The 21,151-nt window shown below is 39.1% G+C and overlaps 2 protein-coding genes and 1 long non-coding RNA gene across 4 annotated transcripts; all 3 read right to left on the reverse strand.

The window, feature by feature from the left end:
- Window positions 1–1,528: 1,528 nt before the first annotated feature.
- On the reverse strand, window positions 1,529–2,612 carry LOC308129607. Its single transcript, XR_013936607.1, has 4 exons — window positions 2,530–2,612; window positions 2,328–2,361; window positions 2,182–2,237; window positions 1,529–2,016 (listed from the first exon to the last, which is right to left on the reverse strand). It is a non-coding gene; the product is annotated as an uncharacterized lncRNA (long non-coding RNA).
- Window positions 2,613–2,913: 301 nt separating this feature from the next.
- On the reverse strand, window positions 2,914–12,358 carry zmat1 (zinc finger matrin-type 1; the record flags this gene model as incomplete). Of its 2 annotated transcripts, XR_013936602.1 has the most annotated exons (10): window positions 2,914–2,992; window positions 3,595–3,939; window positions 5,047–5,276; window positions 7,618–9,053; window positions 9,205–9,295; window positions 9,905–10,189; window positions 10,302–10,437; window positions 10,603–10,683; window positions 10,775–10,881; window positions 12,220–12,358. XR_013936602.1 is itself a non-coding variant. In XM_080495307.1 (7 exons), the coding sequence occupies 7 exons, from the start codon at window positions 12,356–12,358 to the stop codon at window positions 8,090–8,092; spliced, it is 1,803 nt and encodes a 600-aa protein (XP_080351433.1). In that variant the 3' UTR covers window positions 7,599–8,089. The 2 variants fall into 2 exon arrangements, 1 of the variants encoding a protein (XP_080351433.1); XM_080495307.1 differs by lacking the exons at window positions 2,914–2,992; window positions 3,595–3,939; window positions 5,047–5,276 and having other exon boundaries at window positions 7,599–9,053.
- A 3,663-nt stretch (window positions 12,359–16,021) lies between these two features.
- gnrh2 (gonadotropin-releasing hormone 2) lies at window positions 16,022–16,694 on the reverse strand (the record flags this gene model as incomplete). The annotated part of the gene is made up of 3 exons (XM_080494678.1): window positions 16,022–16,162; window positions 16,345–16,428; window positions 16,560–16,694. The coding sequence occupies 3 exons, from the start codon at window positions 16,692–16,694 to the stop codon at window positions 16,124–16,126; spliced, it is 258 nt and encodes an 85-aa protein (XP_080350804.1). The 3' UTR covers window positions 16,022–16,123.
- Between the last annotated feature and the right edge of the window lie 4,457 nt (window positions 16,695–21,151).

Genomic DNA, 21,151 nt, shown 5'->3' on the forward strand with positions numbered 1-21,151 from the left:
AAGATTTACAGTACCGTCATAAACACATGAACATGATAAGGTACCCTCATGAAAAACAAGTGGAGGAATCCGTGTCGTTTTCCCCCTTTTGTTCATGTAACTTGCCGTGAGATGACGATGTTGTAAACGGTGCAATGCAAGTGATACTCAACTGAATATTTATGTGTAATCCAATGTAATATATGATACAAACTCAATTTGTAGGTGTCCACATAATGCAGGGGAATTAACTCTGTATCAATTGTATTCATTAATTTTTTTAGAACCGAAAGATCAAAATAAAATCTTTATGGATACATAGTTGAACGCTGTCCATTATTGCTTTATTAAGCACATAAAATGTTTCTTGTACGTTCAACATAAAAGAAGATTCTATAACATATCAAGCATTGTATTTCTCTGAAGGGATCGGGTGTGCTGATTGCTGTGTATGAGAAACAAAGCAGGCAGACGTATCAGGTGTTATTCATTTTGTATACTTTTCATTTGGTAAAACTGAATTTACCAGTGTTAACTCACTTTACAGCTTGTATGTGTCTCTATCTTGCATTATTACTGCTATAGTTAGGAACTTATACAGAAAATCCACTTTTTTATCGTACAATAAAGCACAAAAATATATTGATATATTTCATCGTGTCCACTGTATATTTTCATGAATTTGTAATGAACAATATCCAATAAAACTCACTGCAATTCAAGCCTTTAAGAGTTTCATTGAATTTTTTTTATTCACTAATGTCCTCATTTCGCAGCACGACGACCAGGCTGTTTCTCCTTTTCTGTCCTTTCTTTTACCAACATGTCAGTGCTTGTGGTTCAGCCTGTGGTACATTTTGTGGTCTTTTTGTTTCAGAGACTCGATGGAGAGCTCAAAGCTACGCGAAGCGATAGCATCTCAGTATACACGGTTCCTTCTCTCCAGAACACAGGAAAGAGCTGCACACACTCCCTGAGAAACCAATAAACCTCCAACTCAGTCTTGCCTTCGCACTTCTCAGTCACACAGGTGTGAGCATGTGTGTGCGTGTGTGTGTGTGTGTGCAGTGCATAACCTTGTGTGTATGAAAAAGTGCCACAGTGAGTTTTTTCATAAAATGAGCCTGTTAGTTAGACTTAGAAAAGAAAAGATGACTTAGAGCGGCTGTGCAGAAACTGAATTTGATGCATGTTTACATATCAAAAGTGAAGTAAAAAAACCTAAACCCTGTTGCTCACCTACTCAACTTCCGCCAAACGATATTGACGATGGAAGTACAACACCCACTCCAGAGTCGTTCTTCCACCTCTTCAAACACAAACACGTACATCTTCAGATGTAGATTTTATTTCCTAAAAACCTCATGAACGAGTCACGATACAGACATCTGACACATGCACAGCGTGTTACCCATTGATTCAACTATTCGGTTTATCTGGGAGGTAGCGATGAGGTTTGGCAGTTTGATTTATGAATCATTAAGCACTGCAACCGATGAGAAATCCAAACATTTATTGAGCCAACAGAAATATCAACATGACCAAACTTTCTTCTTCAAGATGGGAAGATAAGCAATATACTGCAATACTAAAATAAACAACAACAAATAACAAAATACAACAGAAAACAAGCACAATATGTTGAAATAAATCAGTTCTGTATTTGTTTTAAACATTTTGATTGTAACTGTCAGCTGAATAAATTAATTGTTTAGTTACGTGACAAAATGTTTCTTTTGATGCATCCATGAGGAACAATATTTATACTTCTGAGTCTTTTTGATCCATTTTGATTTGTAATCAATCAAACTTTCACAAATGAGAAGTTACTGCAGGGGGGCTTTGAACTGAACTTAGTTTTACAAAAAAAGAAAAAAAAAGTCATAAAATTCTCTCAGTATATCACAATATCTTACAAAGTTCCTTCTGCTTGTAGCATAAAATTGCAATGTGGACGAGGACACAGTTCACTGCAATAGAAAGACGCCTTGCTGTTGCTGGAAGTGTCTTCACTGTGAGTTGTGTCCTTCAAAGTCGCTGAAATTACAAGAGCAGAACAGATTTCCTTCTAATAACTCATAAATTATGCAAATGAAATGAATCAATCTTTATTTGTAGAGCATTAAAGATAACACAGTACAAATTGCTTTCGTCAACAACAAGCAAAAACTGCAACACAAGCAAAGTAAATGATGTACTTACTATAAATGAGACACGAGTAAGTAAAGTAAATAACACTTTAGGTCATCGGCCGCTTCCTGAAGAAGAGAAGCAAAAGATAGATATGAATATATATTGCTTAAAATATGCTTTTTTTTTTATTTCTTCAAAAGCGCTTATTGACTCACTTCACAAAGTGGTGCCGACATTTCTTAGGAAGCCCTGTAAGGAGGAACACGTTCAAACTCAGGAGATAGACTTTGGAACAGTTTTTCATACTCTTAATACTAAAAAATGTTAAGTTTTACAATCAGTATGAGCATACTTTAAATAATTACTTATCTAATTTACTATAAAGTGTTTATGGCATCAAACAGGAAGAGTACTTACGACTAAAGTAGTACAGCACACAGAATAGAGCAAGAGTCAAGGCCGCAGCAAGTCCAACCAATGGCCACAGAACCAGTGATCCACAGCCATCTGGAGAGAAAAAAAACATGTCTTTTATCTTAATATATTGTGGCACGTTTCGTTGATACTATTGAAGGTGATCGGCATCTTTTGCCAGCGTCATTCATTACTTCGACATTTCTTCCATTGCATTTAAATCACTGCGATCTGCTTCAATGTTCGAGAGTTACACCAGCAACAACATCGACATGAAAACTAAAGAAAACTCTTAAACATTATAAGAAGCAGACGTCAGCGAGAGCGTCTTATGAGCTCCATGCTGCCGCAAGTTCATGATAGTTCTAATAGGACAAACCCTGCTGACGTTTGGTCCCAGAGCATGGACAGACTGGTTTGACTGGCGGCTTTGGTTTTATCTTCGGGGGTTCAGTTGGAGGCGTCACTGGAAAAGAAACACCAGACAACCTTGTATAAAAGAGGCAAACATGCATCAAACATCTATGATGACCATTTTTACAAACAGTTCCGAGGATTAAATCTTATTGTAGAAACACAATAAATTCACTTGTTGCAATTGTATCTAATTAATAACCTATGAAATTATTGTTCAGACCAACATTAACTTGTTACTCATAAACCCAACGTATCATAGGGCAGGCAGGAAAATTAGTGTGAAAACGGCATTTGTCGTTTACACGTTACAAGTCTTTAAACCGCAGCTGATCAGTTTCATACTTTTTTGTTTAAGTGAAGTGTCTCAAAAGTCTCTGAGGTCAAACTTTAACAACAGGTCAACAAGACAAGTGATATTTGTTTTGCTCAAATGCAAAGTAGAATTGTTTGTAAATGTATTCGTTTTTATTTTTGACAACCAGGAAACCATGAAGTGTTATGTAATGAAAAAAAAAAAAAAAGTTAACAAGCATTTGTACAAATATATAATAAGCTGATTAAAAGTGACCAGAGTGAAAGGTTAACTTCTGAAATCAAGCGGCGACCTGCCGTTCCGTGTGTTTGAAGTGTTTCGGGTATCAGCATACAAACCTCCTGGTCGGAGAAATGTCCCGGGCTTCCACATCTCATTGTTAGTCCTGTTCTTTAGGACACAAGAATAAATGCCTGCGTCTGCCTCTGTCAGCCCGGAGATGCGCAGCTGAAAAGAGTTGCTGCCCTTTTTGCCCAACGAAAACCGACTTTGGTCCACTTTCCCATAGACGACACGGTCAGCGTTGGTGCACTTGCCTATGAATTCTACTTTGTTAAAAACACTGCGGAACCAGAAGACAGTGTCACAGGCGAAGTTACCACAGTCGCATTCAACAGTTTCACCGCTGTTTAGTTTAGGATAAAGAACTTTGGCGCTTTCTTGGAGAAGTATCTGGCCCGAACCTGGAAGGACAAAAAAAAAAAAGAAGACATCATCTTCATACATCAATAGAACAGAACAATCATTTTTGAGTTGTAGATTAATAGCAGTTGTGAATTTGTTGAAGTCAAGCTTAACGTGATAAAGTCCTTCCCCATGAATTACAGACCATCATTATACTGTCGCAAGCCAACATGTTCATTTGGTGTCAAGACAGGTTTTATGAAGCACAATTTTCAACAACACGCGAGGCAACTTGTTTAAACCTTTTTACACTTATTGTGTGAAGAAGCACAAAAAAGTTCACGTAAGTTGGGAGAGTGTGCAGATGCAACTTTGGAAACGCAAAAATATGTCGTAAGACCAGAAATGAAGTCAAAATAGGTCTTAAATCGTTTTAACTCTGTGAAACTGACATTTAAATAATTTTTCAAAGACAGACAGAAGGCATTGACATCATGTTGAAAAAGGCCTTCAATGAATCTGAGAGCTTTTTTATCTAATTTTAGACAGAAAAAGATACATTTATTTAGAAAACACATTTTGTGTTTTTTCAAGACATCTATACTGACATGTTGCAATCACTAGTGTTATGAAATATGTGAATGTAAAAAGGTTAAAAATGATTTTGACAGTGAAATGCTCACATTGTGACATTTTACAGTACGAATCATCGCCAAACCTTCATCTGATGAGGTGCACTATTCAGTACATTTTTTTAAGGCCTGATGGAGCTTTGCAATAAATCAAAAATTAAGCAGATATGAATAATATGAAACAGACACATAAAACTAAGTCAACTGTACAGGGATGATAATGACATAATCGTTAAAAGTCGAGGGCAGATTGATTGTATTTAACATGGGAACAATATCGTAACAGTATCTGCACTAAATGACGGCAACATAGACTTTTTAAAAAGTTTGGGATGACCTTTCAAAAAAATCACCTTTTACCTTTTAGCACAAAGTATGGCAGACATTCTTGATTGTTGTAGAAATATTATCTAATGTATTCAGACTAAATCACTGACGACACAAGAGCACATCCCTCGCTATCGGCCCGTCATCGAGTTATGATGCAGAGTAAATTACAAGTTTTAAAAACAAGAGAAAGTGTAATCTTCTTACCACATGTCCAGACTGATACTGCCAACAGTGTCCATGTCAGGGGGATCATTTGTCCAGTTTCAAGTGTAAGTACGCGTATATGAGTAGTCGCTGAGGGAGAGTAATGTTGCTTTCTGTTCCTGCTGTCTGTCTTTCCGTCAAGAGAAGATGGGAGGAACTGCACGGCACGGCCCTGAGTCTTCAAGGTAACTCCCCGATGTGACACACAGGACCTGTCAGATTGGCCCAGCCTCCAGCCAACATAAAACAAAGACTAATATCAGCTTGGAGGAGAAAAAAATAAATACGCTGAAAAGTGTGTAACTCAAATATGACCATTTACAGACTGTTCTTCTAAAATACAGCGTAAGATTAATAGATGTTTTCACCACCGAGATCCAGGTCAAAGAAAAAACATGCAAACATATAATGTCTTTCTACTCGGGGATCATACAGAGAATTTGATGTTCATGTGAAAGCAGACATGGGACAATAAATTAAACAATAGAGGGTTGTGTGTTCTCAGAGAAGCAGGTTGCAGTGCTGTGGTCTCTGCCCAGGTGCATGATCTACAGCTGAGTCCTACATACATCACTTCTCTCCAAACTGCAAAGCACAAAGGGAATACAGCACCAACACAGAGGCTAAAAACCATGTTGAAATAACAGCTGGAAACAAGGTGAGATATGAAAATTGTGCCAGAAATTTCTCAATTAGTGTTAAATATTTCCACGGGGAGTGGGGTGCTACAGTTCTATCTCATGACTTCACGGGGTTCTGAACAAGGTGCATTCGGATACCACTTGAGAGAGCATGACGACAAAGTGAGGTTTGCTTCATGCATACAATCACGTTTTAGCTCCAAATATACATTTCCTCTTAACTCCCGTCAGTCAAAATAAAAGGCAATAAGAAATGTTGTATAACCGGTGATAAAATGTCAGTAAAGATGATCAGCAGTACCTTAAGTTCAGCTTGTATTCAAAATAATTGGCCTTACTTTCGTCTGCAAGAGACATTTGCTCTTGCTCAATCCTTTCTCCGTCTGTAATATTGATGATCAAACCACTGAAATAGCATGTGATCAGATCAGATCTTTTTTTTTTTTTAAATAAACAACTGAAGGTACGACAAAAACTAACTATATATACTGTCTAAATTCTGTCCAGTGTGAAACTCCTGGCATACTGGTTAAATTGTAGACTGACAAGTATAAAAAATGCTTCATTTCCATTCATGACCAATGTGTCAAATGATCAATATGATTCATAAAATAGAAGATTCTCCAGAGCTCCTGAAATTAAAGCATAAAATAATTGCCATCTATATATCACAATTAATCCAAAAGATAAACTAAAAAAAAATAAGCTACAAATTTACAAACCAAACCAATCTCTACTCGAGGGGCTACATTATAACTACATCTTGCAATGTTTTGGTACGACACATACAGGACACGCTAACGAACTTTGTCACACTCAGATCTGTTCTTGGAACATTGTATGAATAAATATACTTTATATATATATATACACAAAAATATGACAACTTCACAATTAGCATGACCTTTTTTCCCTTTTAAAACCAGTAAACTGTTTAAACGTCCATTAAACCACAGAACCTTTATTCTTCCTTAGAGTGCCGACTGCTCATCAGCTTTTCAACATGTATTTTGTGGATTTCTGTATGTCGTACATTGTTGAAGGTTTAGGGTGGAGCAAGAGCCTGGCGGGGGTCTGAAAGCGAGAGGATGTGGGAACCCGACAGCTTTACGGGGGTCGAACATTCATGCAAGACAAGGAAGGAGACCACAGGATTCTTTGAAAACAGGAGATCTCGGGGGGGCTTCGGAGCTGCACTCTACGCTCGCCGAGCTGAGGAGCCTTTGTTGGTTTCTCAGCTTCATCGCATCAAGTCGAATTTCTGTACAGTTGAAAAGTTCTTTGATTCTATTTGTCTGCTCTTCTCAGCCCTTTGTATCATTTTGTGACTTCGTCTGTGCATTCAAGAGAGCCGCGTTAGTTCTAGAGGATTATTTAGTGACAAAGTCAAGAATTTATTTTATCGTAATACTTCCAAGACTCCTGTGAGGCAATTAATGTTTGTACTTTTATTCAGACTTCTCCACCAGTAACATCACTTGTGTCAAAGTGATTTCAAAACACAGCAAGCTACTCATTGTCTTGATTTATATTTGAAATAAAGCATGGAAGTAATTCAAAGTATCTGTCCAGTGTCATAACCGACTCACCGATAACATATTGTAATGTGGGTCACAACCAGCAGGTTAACTTTCTAAAACACAATTCGAGGAATCTTATCATTGGATTCTATATTTTGATAGTAAATAAAGCATTGCTGACTTTGTGTCTTGATCCCAGATCAGAAGCTTTTTATTCAACTCATCCAACATGTAAGTCGAAACTTGAACTCTTGAGGTTTTGTGAAGAACTGTGCTCATTTTAACCTTCGCACCTGCATGACCCCAAATGTTTATTGTGCTCTGTGTAATACAATCATGGCACACGTGTGTGTCGACGCTTCTGATGTGCAAACTGAAAGCATTGGTACAAGTCTGTGTTTAATGTTCACCGTGCTGTTACGTCTGTCCACCTCCAGAACAGCCTTCTGCCAGAATCAGAACACCTGCAGACTGTTATCGGCCTCACTGGCGTTCTGAATGGAGCTCCACAGCATCAACCACAGGTTAGTGGAGGAATCACAGTCCACGTCTGCTGAGAAAAATCCATTGATAATCCAATTCTTTTCTTCACTGACGTGCCAACAGGTCAAGAAGACTTAAACATAGGTCTGTATGACATTTAGGAACATCAGAGCTCCAACATCACAGTGAGTGAATTACCTGAATACACAAGGTCAATTGAAAAGTAAACACACTGACTTCACGGTCAGATAAATATCAATTCTTTACAAATACTGACTAAACTCGGCTAGCCAGCTAGCGCGCCTCCAGAGGAACCCACTCCTCGGTCGTTTGGGGTGATTAATGAAAGCTTTAAATATTTTCCATGTTGACAATTTACAGCAGGTAGGAAAACTGAGTTTAACATCCCAAAATGGAGTCATCCCACAGCTTCTCCTCTTCTGTCCTGGTGTCCATCTTCTCTTTTGTCTTCTTCTTATCTCTCCTATATTTGGCTTTGGATGGCTCCTCCCTCTGCTCAACATCTGTTTCAGTCTGAATATGCACTGGAGTTTCTCTTCTGCCCTCCATTGTGTCTCCTGGTTTTGATTTGTCTGCCACCCTTTGAGGTTTTTCCAGGTCAAGGTTTTCTTCCTGGAATTTATTTTCTTTTCTTCTGTGTTTTCCATGTCTTGGTTTTTTTCTTCTCCTCTCCTCAGCTGACTCTACAGATTGCTCCCTCTTCCTCTCTGACTCACCCTCTCTCTCCCTCTTCTGATGCTTTCTGAACCTCTCTCTATCTGGCCCCGCATGTCTTTTGCCCCTACCTCTCTCTCTTCTCGCCCTTACAGTCTTCCTCTTTTCTCTGCGCCGTTTTCCACTGTCATCACTTTCACTGGTGCTACTGCTATCGGACGAATATGATGAAGATGAAGAGGTATACGAGGAGGAACTCGAGTCATTTGTTAGCATCTTCCTTTTTGCTGGCCGGTTTCCGAAATGTGGCGAGCTTGCGGATGCCAGACGTGACGGAGGGTAGGTGTATTCCCAGCCACACGTTGGCCAAGGTGGACCCTGATATGAAGGTTGCCAGGTTTCAGCAGGATAATAACAACCCGGGTGGGGCTGATAAAAAGGGTTGGAGATGGGAGGCTGTGTGCCCGACGGAATTTTCAACTCTGTTACATCTCTCTCATCTAAGCCTTGTTGATGTTCCTCTTCAGCTTCTCCGTCGTCTTTTAATACACCACCCCCAGGCAGGACGTCATTGGTCTTGACGGCGATACCTCGAGCCTTCTGAACCTGAATATAATCCGCCAGCTCATCTGCAAATGTGTCGTAGACTTTTTGTTGCGAGTTGCACAAGTCAACCACCTTCTTCTCTCTGGTGGAGGACATAGAAAGTGGAATTACTTCAATATTCAAGTTGCTAAATGAAATAACATGAGTTGGAATTTGGTCCATGTTGCAAACAGAAACATTTAGCCGGTGAGATCTATGATTGAAAGTGCCTGTTAGAAAATACTCGACCTTACCGGATCTGGTGTTTGTTTCCCTCCATGTGTGCCTGGTACATCTCCACTGAGTCAAATTGCAAATTACACGTCCGACACATCAGGGAACCGGCTGAAAATAATGGACATAATAATAAAGTCAATTTGGCCTGCGCCTAACTCGTGTCCAAATCGACCTGAACTTGAAATGTGTTTCTACATGCTGGTGCCAAAGAGCAAAGGACAAATTCACATTTTTAATATGGACAAAGTGAAGACCGTTTCAAATTTAAATACACTTTACTATGCCATTACTCAAAACACCTACTACTTATTAGGACCAACTGAAACACAAGTTTATAGTAACAATACATTCTACACAGAACTACCTCTCTACTGCGCTACAGACTTCAGGTGATATAAAATCTTATTGACAGAGGGGATTATCTGCTTGGAGCACCAGCGATGTTTTACAATGAATAGCAAATTTCTTAAGTGTTTGTCTTTGTGTCTCTGACGATACGGTGGATGAATGGGTTCTTTTTCTGTGAAATGTTCACATGAACTTGATTATTTTGGGGGGAGGTGACCTACAATATGCCCAACAGGGCAGTGGGGAAAAAAGGAGCAGCTCAAGACTAACGAAACGCATGATTAAATCTTGATTTACGTCATGAGATATCAGACATCTTTTGTAACGCTTTTCCACTGTAAAAAAAAAAAAAAAGAGACTGTGTGTTACCTTGTTGTGTCTCATCGCCTAACTCTTTGAGCAGCTCCTGTCTGGCCTGCTTCCTCTGGTGTTTGCGTCCATTGTAGTGCTGCAAGGCCATTAGTGGGTTGTTGAAGACCGCAGCACACAGGGCACAGTACTTGTTTCGGTCTTTCAGATCAACGTCAGTGAGCGGGGAAATTGTGGGAGCTGCAGGCTGTGTGGGATGCCCTGCGCCGGCTTCTGAGAGTGTTTTCGGGTCAGAATCTGGATCTTGAGTGACAGTTGGTAAAGCGTGTACTTCTGCACACTTCTCTGTAAAAGCAAAGACATTTGATTAATAACTGTGTTCATTCCCATGAGAATACACGATAAAACTGCATTTTGGTTTGTTAAGATACTTTTCCATTGCAAAGTCCACACTTGCCTGGTGGGTGAAGGCCTTGTTTGCGGCGATTTTTTGAATGGACTTTGCCTTCATAGTGTGATCTTGCCACCACGCTGGAGCTAAACACCATATTACACAACTCACAAAAATGGTCTTTATCACTAACCATGGCACACTGTGGAAAATAAACAAACACACACACACACACAAGAGATGGACTGATGAAGAAAGATATGTATAATTCTTGACAGAGCGCAAGAGAAAAATGGTTTGCAAAGAATACAAAAATCAATTTATGGAAATAGTTAAAGGTGACATCTTTAAATAAATAAATACTGACTTGGGGATTCTTGGAGTCTCTGTTCCTTTCTGCTCTCTTAGCCTGCAGGTACACCTTTAGTTTCTGAGCGTGTCTCTTTCCCTGTGGACAGCGGGGATTTCGGGCATCAAGGTAAAGGGTCATTTGAGATCAATGGAACGTTATTAAGGGTAGTAAAAAGCAAGGCACACACCTCATAGTGAGACACACGCTGAGATTCAAAACACAGCACAGCTTCACACAGATGACAATAACCGTCAGTGAGGATGCCCTTAAGAAGCTCCTCCTCATTCACATCTCCTGTGTAACACAACAAGACAACACATTTAAGATTCAAGCCAGATGCAACAAGGAAGCTTGTTTGTTAACCTGCTCCAATTCACACATTTGACCTTTTATTTGTGTAATCTATTGCAAATGTGAGCAAGAGCTGTACTTTCTTATTGTATGTTACTTTTGTAAACCATCATCGTTGTTTGGGATAGTGAATAATATCAAGATTTGTTTTTTTTTGGGGGGTGGGGTTTGTAATCCGTTTAAATACCATGAAAAAGGCACACAAAACAAGCCAGCAGCACACAACCAAACTCTCTCTGCTACACAAAGATCATTGGGTGAAAAAAAAGGTGACGTGCTTGACTCCTGATGCATCCTGTACCGATTCACTGGAACTGACTCATGCCGCCTCAGAAACCAGGAACATTCGTCACTTTGTACAGAAATTACATTTTGAGAAATGCACTGCCGAAAAATACTATTCTAACAAACAAAACTCTGCCCAAGTTGTTCAAATTATTTGATTAATAATTTTTTTGGGAAAGTATTTGGTGTTTTAAGAAAAATAAATGGAGTGGACAATAGCTGGAGTCTGTTATGTATTTCAAATCAAGACATGAGGCTGCCCTAAAAAAAATAAAAAAGAATTTAAGAATTTTTTTTCAACAAGTTCAAACCCATCAATAAGAATATAAAAACTATGGTGTTTATTCCAGATTATTATAATAAATACATTACACGTGTAGTTTAATGTATTTTATCCAGATACTACATATTGCGGTTTTGTGACTGATTATTAAAAAAAAAAAAAAAGTCTTTCAAAGCCTGAAGTGGTCACCATTGTTTGATCAAACTAGGTTTTAAGATAAATAATCAAGGGGTAAAAAAGTTAGAGCACTGTGTTCCAAATATTTTGAATCCCAAAACACACACTTCAGATGTTGTACTTACCAAATAAGTCACAGTAGCACTTAACAAGATGAGATTGTTTTGGTGTCGTGTTCAAAACTGTGTTAAGTTTAAATAATAATAAAATAAACAAAGAAAAGGTGACAGTTGAGCTGCTGTGATATTTCAAACGGCTCAGCTTTGTGTCTTTACTAAAACTTTGCATAGCTACAGGATCAGATTTAAATGGATGTAAAGAATGGCTCAGAAGTAGTCAGGCAGATTTAAAAAAAAAAAAATGTCAACAGCTATATTGTGACCTATACTAAAGAACTCTGTATCGGCAAAACGGCTGATCTGAAGAAACGTGAGCATATTTAATGTTTTGCAAACGCCCTTAGCTAAAATGCTATCATTAGCTCGGCAATGAGGGCGACGCACGACTGAATTTCTCACGCTCTAGACACAACTCACCTTTAACCTGGGTACTATCTGATTTAGTGTTTATTACTTTGTCAGGATCTGAGACAGAGGCCTCGTGAGGGGAACTAAAAGTATAGTTTGAAGCGTCTGACTCCGCGTTGAGCGGAGAGCAGACGTTCCTGTCGTCCATGTTTTCCCTAGCTCTGCGGTGCCTACGTGATGACGTCAGAGACCCGACGTCGTTCGCGCTGCAGCGCTGTGCAGATACTTTTAGAAAGTATATGTTTGTTTTATTTGAGTTTGTTGCTGCATCACGATACATACACCCTATTTGAAAGAGAGCACTTATTATTATTTTATGGAATATAAAGGGTATTATTTTGTTGGTCTAAGCCGCTTGAGGTCAAATTGGGACGTATGTGGCTCTGGATTATGAGATGGACTTTTCTACTCTTTACCGTTATGATGAATAGGACTGATCTTTGAATCATGACTTTTGATCTCTTAAAATAACATTGCATTCCATAAATCTGATGATTTATCTTATTTGTTTGCTATACTCTGTCTTCTTTTTGTTTTTTCAAGAGACACAAAAGGGCGTCTGAGTTGTTGGATCTAAAAAAAAATCATTCATCCATCTGCTATATGGCTTTTCCCAATCCAGGGTGAAGGCAGGATACACCCTGCACAGGTCACCAGTCCATCACAGGGTAAAGACAGAGAGACACCCAAACCTAAAAAGCATTTTTTTTGGAGTCTTATCTGATTTACACAAACATTACAGAGAAACCAAAAGATGCTGCACACATGCACTGTCTTTCTGTTTGTGTATGAACAATTTATTTTCTATTTGTGTAGGTTGATCATCCTTTTGCTTTTAATGCTGCCATTATAGTCAGGTCTTGCTTGCAAAAGATCATTTGATCTCAAACTCTCATCAACATGGCCTATCCTGTGATTTCTAGCACCACCTAAGGGCATCCTGCCGCTTCACTAGATTCACCCACCAGGAACTGTGGCGCTGGACATATTCAAATGTGGGATTCTAAATACTGTGAATCATCTCCACTCTGACCAAGAGCAAGCAGCAGCCCCTCCTCAAGAGACGGGCTACACACTCTGGCTTGCATCCTTGTAGTTACATATTCGTACTGCAGCATGAACATGAGCCTATCAGCCACATGCCCTCACACAGTGGATATTTCTGGAGGCTCTGGCTGATGTGAAGGCCAAACATTCCTCGCATATCACAGGAAGTGCTTTTGTACATAGCCAGACTGTGCTGGCAACGTATGACTCATCTGGTTTTGGAGGCTTTAGTGAACACAGCCATCGAAGTGAAAGGGCAAAGCTTTTTTTACATTTTTTTTAACCTTTCTCTCTGCTTGAGAGTATTTAAAGAAATAGAAAAAAATAAAAATCACTGTTAATGCAGTCGTTGCATCCTCCCTCCCTCCCTGCCTCCCTCCTTCTCTTGTGACCTCTTCTTACACACACACACACACACACACACACACACACACACACACACACACACACACACACACACACACACACACACACACACACACACACACACACACACACACACACAACACACGCACACACACACACCCTACCTCTGTGTGTATCTGTATTCACTGCAGAGCATATAGACTCTATATGCTGTATATTATAGAGCATGATATGTGTTCCCCCTCCTCCCCTTCTCCTGGGAGAGAAAGCGTGACTCCTCATGTCACCCCTTTCCACTGGGGGAAGAAAAAATAAAAACCCATCTGTGATGTAGCTGTATGTTGTGGTCAGTCTCTTTGATCGGTGGCGGTAATGATCGCTGAGAAGATGTTCAGCCGTTGTTTCTATGTGATGTGTTAAAAATTTCACACTGTTTTCTTCTGCTGCTTTTGAAATGGCTGTGATGTCGTCTCCCGCTGACGTTTTCCAAGTTGACAAATGATTTAATTAAACCAAGTGTCCAAAAAGAAGCATTTTTAGTCCTTATATATTTTTACTGTAAAGTATTGTAGTGGTTTTACTGTTCCCCTTCTCTGCAGTACTAAACACAAGCCTCATAGATATATCACATGTAACGCTTCCACACATTCAATCTCATTGCACCTTTGAACACAGTCTGAGTGTCAATGGAGGCAATTGTGACTCAGTAGGAGAGTTGATTGTCCAATAACCAAAGGGTTGGCAGTTTGAATCTCACTCTATCCAAGTCATTGTGTCATTGGGCAAGGCACTTCACCTACATTTTCTCTTATGAATGTTGGTGGTCGTCGGAGGGGCCATTGGTGCAATGTCAGCCTGCCCCAGGGCACCAGTGATAAGTTACAATGTCGATTATCACTGGTGTGAATGAATAATGGTTTTTGTACATTATTTGAGTCAGCCTGAAAAAAGCGCTGTATAATCTAAGCCATATATTATTACCGTATTATTATTATCAACAACAACAACAACAACAACAATAATAATAATAATAATGACATGGCCCACAAAGAACCGGTTCCAGACTGTGAGGTGGCACAATGTATACACATGAAATGTGTCACATGAAAAGTGGAAATTCTGAATCATGAAAAAAAATATTTTGAAAACGCTTTTTAACACTCCAGTACACAAAAAAAGAACCTTGAACATGAGCAAAAAAGCTTCGATATAGGTGCAATTAATTACCTGTGTCAGGTCTCTGTCTGCCTCTGTGTGTTTCACCTTGTGTTTCCAATTAACCAATGGCCTTCTCCTTCTGTGTGCTCCAATTGTTGTGTTCCACCTGTGTGCTTCCCTTGTGTATTTAAACCCTCTATCTCAGTTGTCTTTGACGGTTCGTCTCGTCAACGTGTCTCGCCTCTTGTCATTACGTCACCCCTCTCGTTGTGTTGCTCCTGTGTTCTGCTTGTGTTCCATGGACTTTTGCTGCAAGAAACCTGGTTTTTATGGAACTTCCCGATTCTGTGCTTGGGTCCATCCACACTCCACATGCATTCCCTGACCGAATGAACTGACCATCATGGACCGAGCGTACTCACCAGATCCACATCACCATTACTTCAAAGATCCCCATGTCCTGCTCCAGTCCGGCCTGTGTTCGCCTGTGACCCGTTTCCTTAGTTTCCCGTGTCCTTCTCTCGTCTCCTGTGTTGAAGCTCAGGTGTAATGTGCTCCAATACACACCTTTACAATAATCCAGCTCACTGAAAATCAATGCATAAACAAAGTTTCTCTGAGTTTTGTTTGGTCAGAAATCCTTTAATTCTTGCAATGTTTTTCAGATGGCATTAAGCTGATTCTGTTATTGTCTCAATGTGGTTTTTGAATTTCATGTTTGAGTCCATAATTACACCCATTATACATTTTTTGTTGTCTTGAGTGGGATGGAGTCAGTATTGGTGCTGACCTTTAACCTTTCCTCTTTGGGGCCAAAACAATTACATTGAGGACCGGCTGGGCCTTTTCACTGTGGACTTTGCATGTTGCGACTGAATGTCACTTTGTGATTGACTGGCGACCTCTTCAGGGTGTACCTTGTCTTTACTCATTCTTAGCGCCTCTGAAATCAGATAACAGGAATAACTCCCATTTAAGAGTTTCTATCACTGTATTTGGTGGTGCCTTCCTGCAACCTGGGAACTAAAATACCAATAGAAGCTGATAATTTCATGACATTTCACATCCCAAATATATTTCTTCCGAATGCTGCAGATAATTTTTTATGCCAAAAACATAAAGTGGTAATATCAAAATAGATACTTTATTTTGGAACATGAACATCTCCACAATGGATTTCCACAGAGGACAACAATGCAATGCTGGGAAAACAAGTTTACAAACATAACACACAAACACACACACACAAAAAAAAATTACATAACAAAAATCCCCCAAGAAGTTGGGATCAAAGAATCACAACAAATTTCCAGATAGTAAATCAAAGCGGGGTGAAGAACTGTCACTTTCTCTTCTGGAGTTCTCTTGCCAAGGCATCGAGCTGAGGAAAGAGTTATTTTGTTCAGGATTAGATGGCAGCACGTCATTTCAGTTAACATGCAATCGTAACACGTTTGAATATGTGGGAGGAAAATGTTATATTAACTGTTAAAACATTCTATTTATTTGGCTTTTAAACAATTTTACACACCTCACTGTTGATTTTGGTGTTCTTCTACTTACGAGAATGTTTCTCAGGATGCCCCTCCTCTGGGGTCTCAAATAGCTACACTCCCCTGCCTCGCACAGCTTTATCTCCTCTGAAATCTGATTTGGGGGGGTTGGGGGGGGGGGGGGGTGGGGGGGGGGGTGGGAAGAAAAGGAGTTCGGTGTGAAATCTTTACCCTCTCAAAATGTCACTAACTGATTAACATGGGCACACAAACGCTGAGGCCCACCTCTGATGTGCCAAAGGAGTCCAGCTCCCTCTTTCCTCCGGGGTACCAACCATGGGACCAATGCTGAGCATGAGCCACCTGAGCCCCCACACAGAGAAGCACGCCCAGCAGCAAAACCAGCCGGAATGCACACATGATAGTCCCACCTAAGAGTTAACATGGGCCCACATTCACTTTGATTTAGTCGTGAAATACTCGAATGCAAGTTATTTTGAACAGATGACTTATGTCAATAGAAAAACACATGTACCAGCCAAACATTTGAACGTGTTTTTTTGTACCGACTTACAAAAGAAAAAAAGAAAACAGTAAAGGATGAAGAATGTCTTGTAACTACATAGATACACAGTATAATAACTTATATAAATGGAACATATGATAAAGGAAAAAAAACATACTCTCCACTTGACTTTCCCTTCCCAGAAATGTATAAAAGCAAACTATTATTCTTTGGGGGTTTTTTGTTTTTATGTACATGCATGCATGTGATGACAAAAAAAAAACTTGCAATAAAAATAAAGTAAAAAATAAAGGACATGTAATTTTTACATCATAATAATTGGGATATTCTCAACAACATTCAACTTCCAATTTCCATATACAGCTCTCGTAGTTAAAACTTCTCCGATAAACACTACTAGCTAAAGTCAGATTGCACTGATTCGCAAAAAGGATTAATACAGACTTTGTAGTGTAAATTTTGTTTATGCAAAGGCTCAGCAGTAAAGTGAAGTAGTTTTTATAATAAGGCATCCTTACCGTAGTCACAGCGATCAAAACTTTGGCGGTAAAGGTGTCCTGTGATGGCCACTCAGAAGCTGACTCTTCTTCTCCTTTAGTGTATCAGGAGCTTTTCTATTCTCATCAGCGTTTCACTGCAGAACTCCTCCGAGTTTTCTTTCTCCTCCTCATTATAAGTGCTGGTCTAAAAGCTCCACCCAATGTACAGTTGCATCATGATTCCCTTTGGGCCCTGCCAATATTGATCCCTCTTGAAATGACTGTTCCCCTGGGACAAGAGGTGTAGAAGCCCCATCCAATTCCAATTACCAACTGTAAACAGTAGCGATGTTCCTGAGATTTCCCTCAGCTCACATCCGTCACTTAGATCCACTCACTAACACTGCCACACTGGTGCAATAATCAATTCAAGCATTTATTTCACTCAATATACTAAATGTTCTAAAAGAGGTAAAAATTCTAAAGAGGGTTAATTTGCATCAAATTCTGGCTTATTGAGCGGTCTGCTGTATTAAAGTCACCACATTGACCCATCACACATCCTCCCTCAGCCTCTCTTGACCTCTCAGGGGGAAATTAGGTGCATCTGATGACACGGTGACCAAACATAGATTCCTGACCAGGTCACCGATAAATATTGCTCTCAATTAGAGGGGCAAAAAAGGAATATCCTTTTTCAAATTTAAAATGTGTAAACTGGTCTGACCCAGGAAATGACACGTTGTCACATGGTGTTTAGAACAAGTTGAGCCGCTTCCTCGAACCACTCGGTACAGCACTTTTCAGAACGAGGCACTGGGCCTTCCCTGATCGTTACTTAATCATCCACTTGGAATCTTATCGTGGTCATAATGTTAATCTTCTTACATGTCCAAATACAATAATTGTTTGAGCTATTTACGCGCCAGTCAAAATGATATACCTTGCAAAACAAATTAAAAGTATATACATGTTTTTTTTTTATACATTTCCAGTCAAAGTAGCTTTATTGTTGAGAAGATATGCTCCAAAGTTGATTGCCCTTTGAGTAGCCAATGGTGCGATGCGCAGGACCCAAACCAACCCGTTTGAGCCATTATGAGTAGATATGCATCAATGGTTGTAATAAATTCAAACAAATGTTAAAATCTCAAGCACTTTATTAGGTTTGAACAGTATCTTGCTTAGAAAGGCCATTTCGCATGATATAATTATATATAATTTGATCATATATAATTATATATACATATATTCAAATATTGAATAACAAAAACACTAGAAATAAACATAGGCAAATTAAAAAATAGGATTTGCTTAAGACAATGATACCAAATTAAAAATGGCCAAAACAGAACATCTCTAGTACATTTCAAAATGGTCCCGATACAGTTCAATATACATCCTTTTTATTCTTTTTTTGTTTTTTGAGAAAAAAGGAGGGGAGAAAAAAAAAAGGGGGGGGGGGGGGGAGGGGTGGAATATAAATAACCTTACATTATGTACAAAATAAGAGCGGACACTGACAAGTGGGGAAAGTTATTTCAAGACAAAGTGAAGCAAGGATAGAAAGAATTAAGTGGGCAGTAATGAACGGAGCTGGATTAGAGACACGAAAGACACCCAGGTGGCAAGAGGAGGGGAAAAGTTAACCTCGAATGCTTTACTTTCGATGGATTTTCTGTGTGTGAAACTTTTCAAAATGGCCAATTGTGACCAAACGTGTCTTTCTTGATGCTGGAAATGTCTGAATGTTTGCTCAATATTCAGGAATCCACGAATGATTACTTGTCGTGCATCCCTCATTCGGCTGATATGGAATGAGAAGAAGCTGTAAAAGTACAAAATGGAATTAATCTAAAATGCAAAGGAGGGCTTTTCGTGTTAGTTTGACCTGCATGACTGAGGAACTGGAGAGATGTGAACAAAAGGATGACTGATGCAGTCGTGGTTCCTTCAAAAAGTGAACCGTCATTGGTCTGAGTGAGATGCGAGGTAAATGCTGAGGGCAAAAAAAACCAAACCAAAACATGTTGAGTATTAAGTTTGGAGAATTCATTTGCTCTGAACACCTTCCAGTGAGGCACTTTCTTTAGTTGTATTTTTTCCTTTTTTTCTTTAAAGAGGACTAAAAACAGCGGGTCTCATGGGTTGGCACAGGGTTGTGTTTTGCCGGCTGATTTCAGCGAGACGTTGTGACATAATTCAAATGAAAAACAACAAAGCTGCTAGATTGAAGCACATTCAGAACAACTTTGCATCCACTCCTCGAACACCCGACATATGACAATGTAAATTCAGAACGCAATGGCACCTAAACTCATAGTGTGGGCACTTGTGACGCTTTGGAACGAAAGCGAACCTGAAATGAAGACGGGGATGCGTGGATGATTTCAGTGAGCGGTCGATCAAACTATCTGCTACTTCAAGCCTGCGTCGGAGGCCTGACAGATGGCTTCACTTGGGGGACTCAGAGAGAAAGAGCTTCTCAAGAGTTCAGATAAAATTCCGATTCTCTAAAATAAAGGCTGTATTGTCTCTCTGGCCTCTCCTTTCATTTGGTTCAGATTTTGTTTTTGTTTTTTGTTTGTAAGGGCTTTGCTTTTGGTGCAAATAGTGCATGAGTGTTCAAGCAATCGACATTGATGCAATCACCCTTACTCAAAAATTCAGCGTGAACTTTTTAAATCAATAAATTAAATTTGATTGTGCTCCTTTCGTCAATGAAAGCAAGTACACATGCGTGTTGCTGTAAAGAAGGTTATGCACAAATCTGAGGCTGTGTACAGTTTATGTAAAACACTTTAAAATAATCAGCAACAGTTTTTACAGTTTCTATATTTCTACACTGAATCATTGTTAACAAAAAAAAAGATCTAGCTGAAGAAAAGAAACTCCTCCACTTTGGTGGGAACTAAGCCGATCAGCTGTGGAGACCAGCTCAGATTGTACGCGTTTCATTTGTAAATTTAAACAATCGTGGTAGAAGTAATTTCCTGAGCTGACCAAGCTGAAGTCAACCTAAAGCCACACGGTTAGCTGACATCATTCATCTTTCATTACAATCACTGAAGGCCACGGCCTCAATAGTAACCTCGGATAAAACAAGTACACTGTAATTCAAGTCTGTGTGTCCTCACAGGACCTTCCTTATTAAAAAAAAAAAAAAAGTTCTGAGCAAATATCCCGTGGCACACCTCTTCTAACAAAGTAACAAGGCATCCATATCCATTTCTGATGAATATGTTTGCAACAGCATTCGAAAAACCAAAAAAACCCCCAAAACATTCTTCTGCATCATTAATGAAAAACAACAAAGACGTCTTCATCCTTTTAAAATGAGCGATGGTACGGTGCAATGACTCCAAAAATAAAAGGTAAATGACAGTTAAACTGAGCAGATTAAAAGGAAACCAATTAAGGAATGAATCGCTGAATACAATTTATAAGAAATACTGACATGTGTCTGTAAACAAGCATTGGGATAGAAACTAAACATACTGGACACATGGGATGTGAAAATAAAAATAAAAAATCATCATCATAAATACAAGTGTTAAAAAAAAAAAATCCCAAAGTTTGGTCAGTTATTACAAGACTCATAATATCATAAAGATTGTGATGATTATGGAATCAATTAAAAAAACAACCCAAGTCAAATCTGATCTTAAGAAATATGCCAATATTATAGAAGCTGTATTTTTAGATTTCAATGACTTCAACAAAACAATTCAGTTGATGTGGAATTGATCTAGAATACACTTAAGCTTCACTGTTTAAATCAAATTGGGGGATAAAAATAATTTCAGATGTACCCGACTGCTGCTGATACTGTAACAGACCATGACTATTGTAAAATATATTTAGAGAAGCCA

This window comes from Blennius ocellaris (assembly GCF_963422515.1).
Source record: "Blennius ocellaris genome assembly, chromosome: 4".
Lineage (NCBI taxonomy): Eukaryota > Metazoa > Chordata > Actinopteri > Blenniiformes > Blenniidae > Blennius > Blennius ocellaris.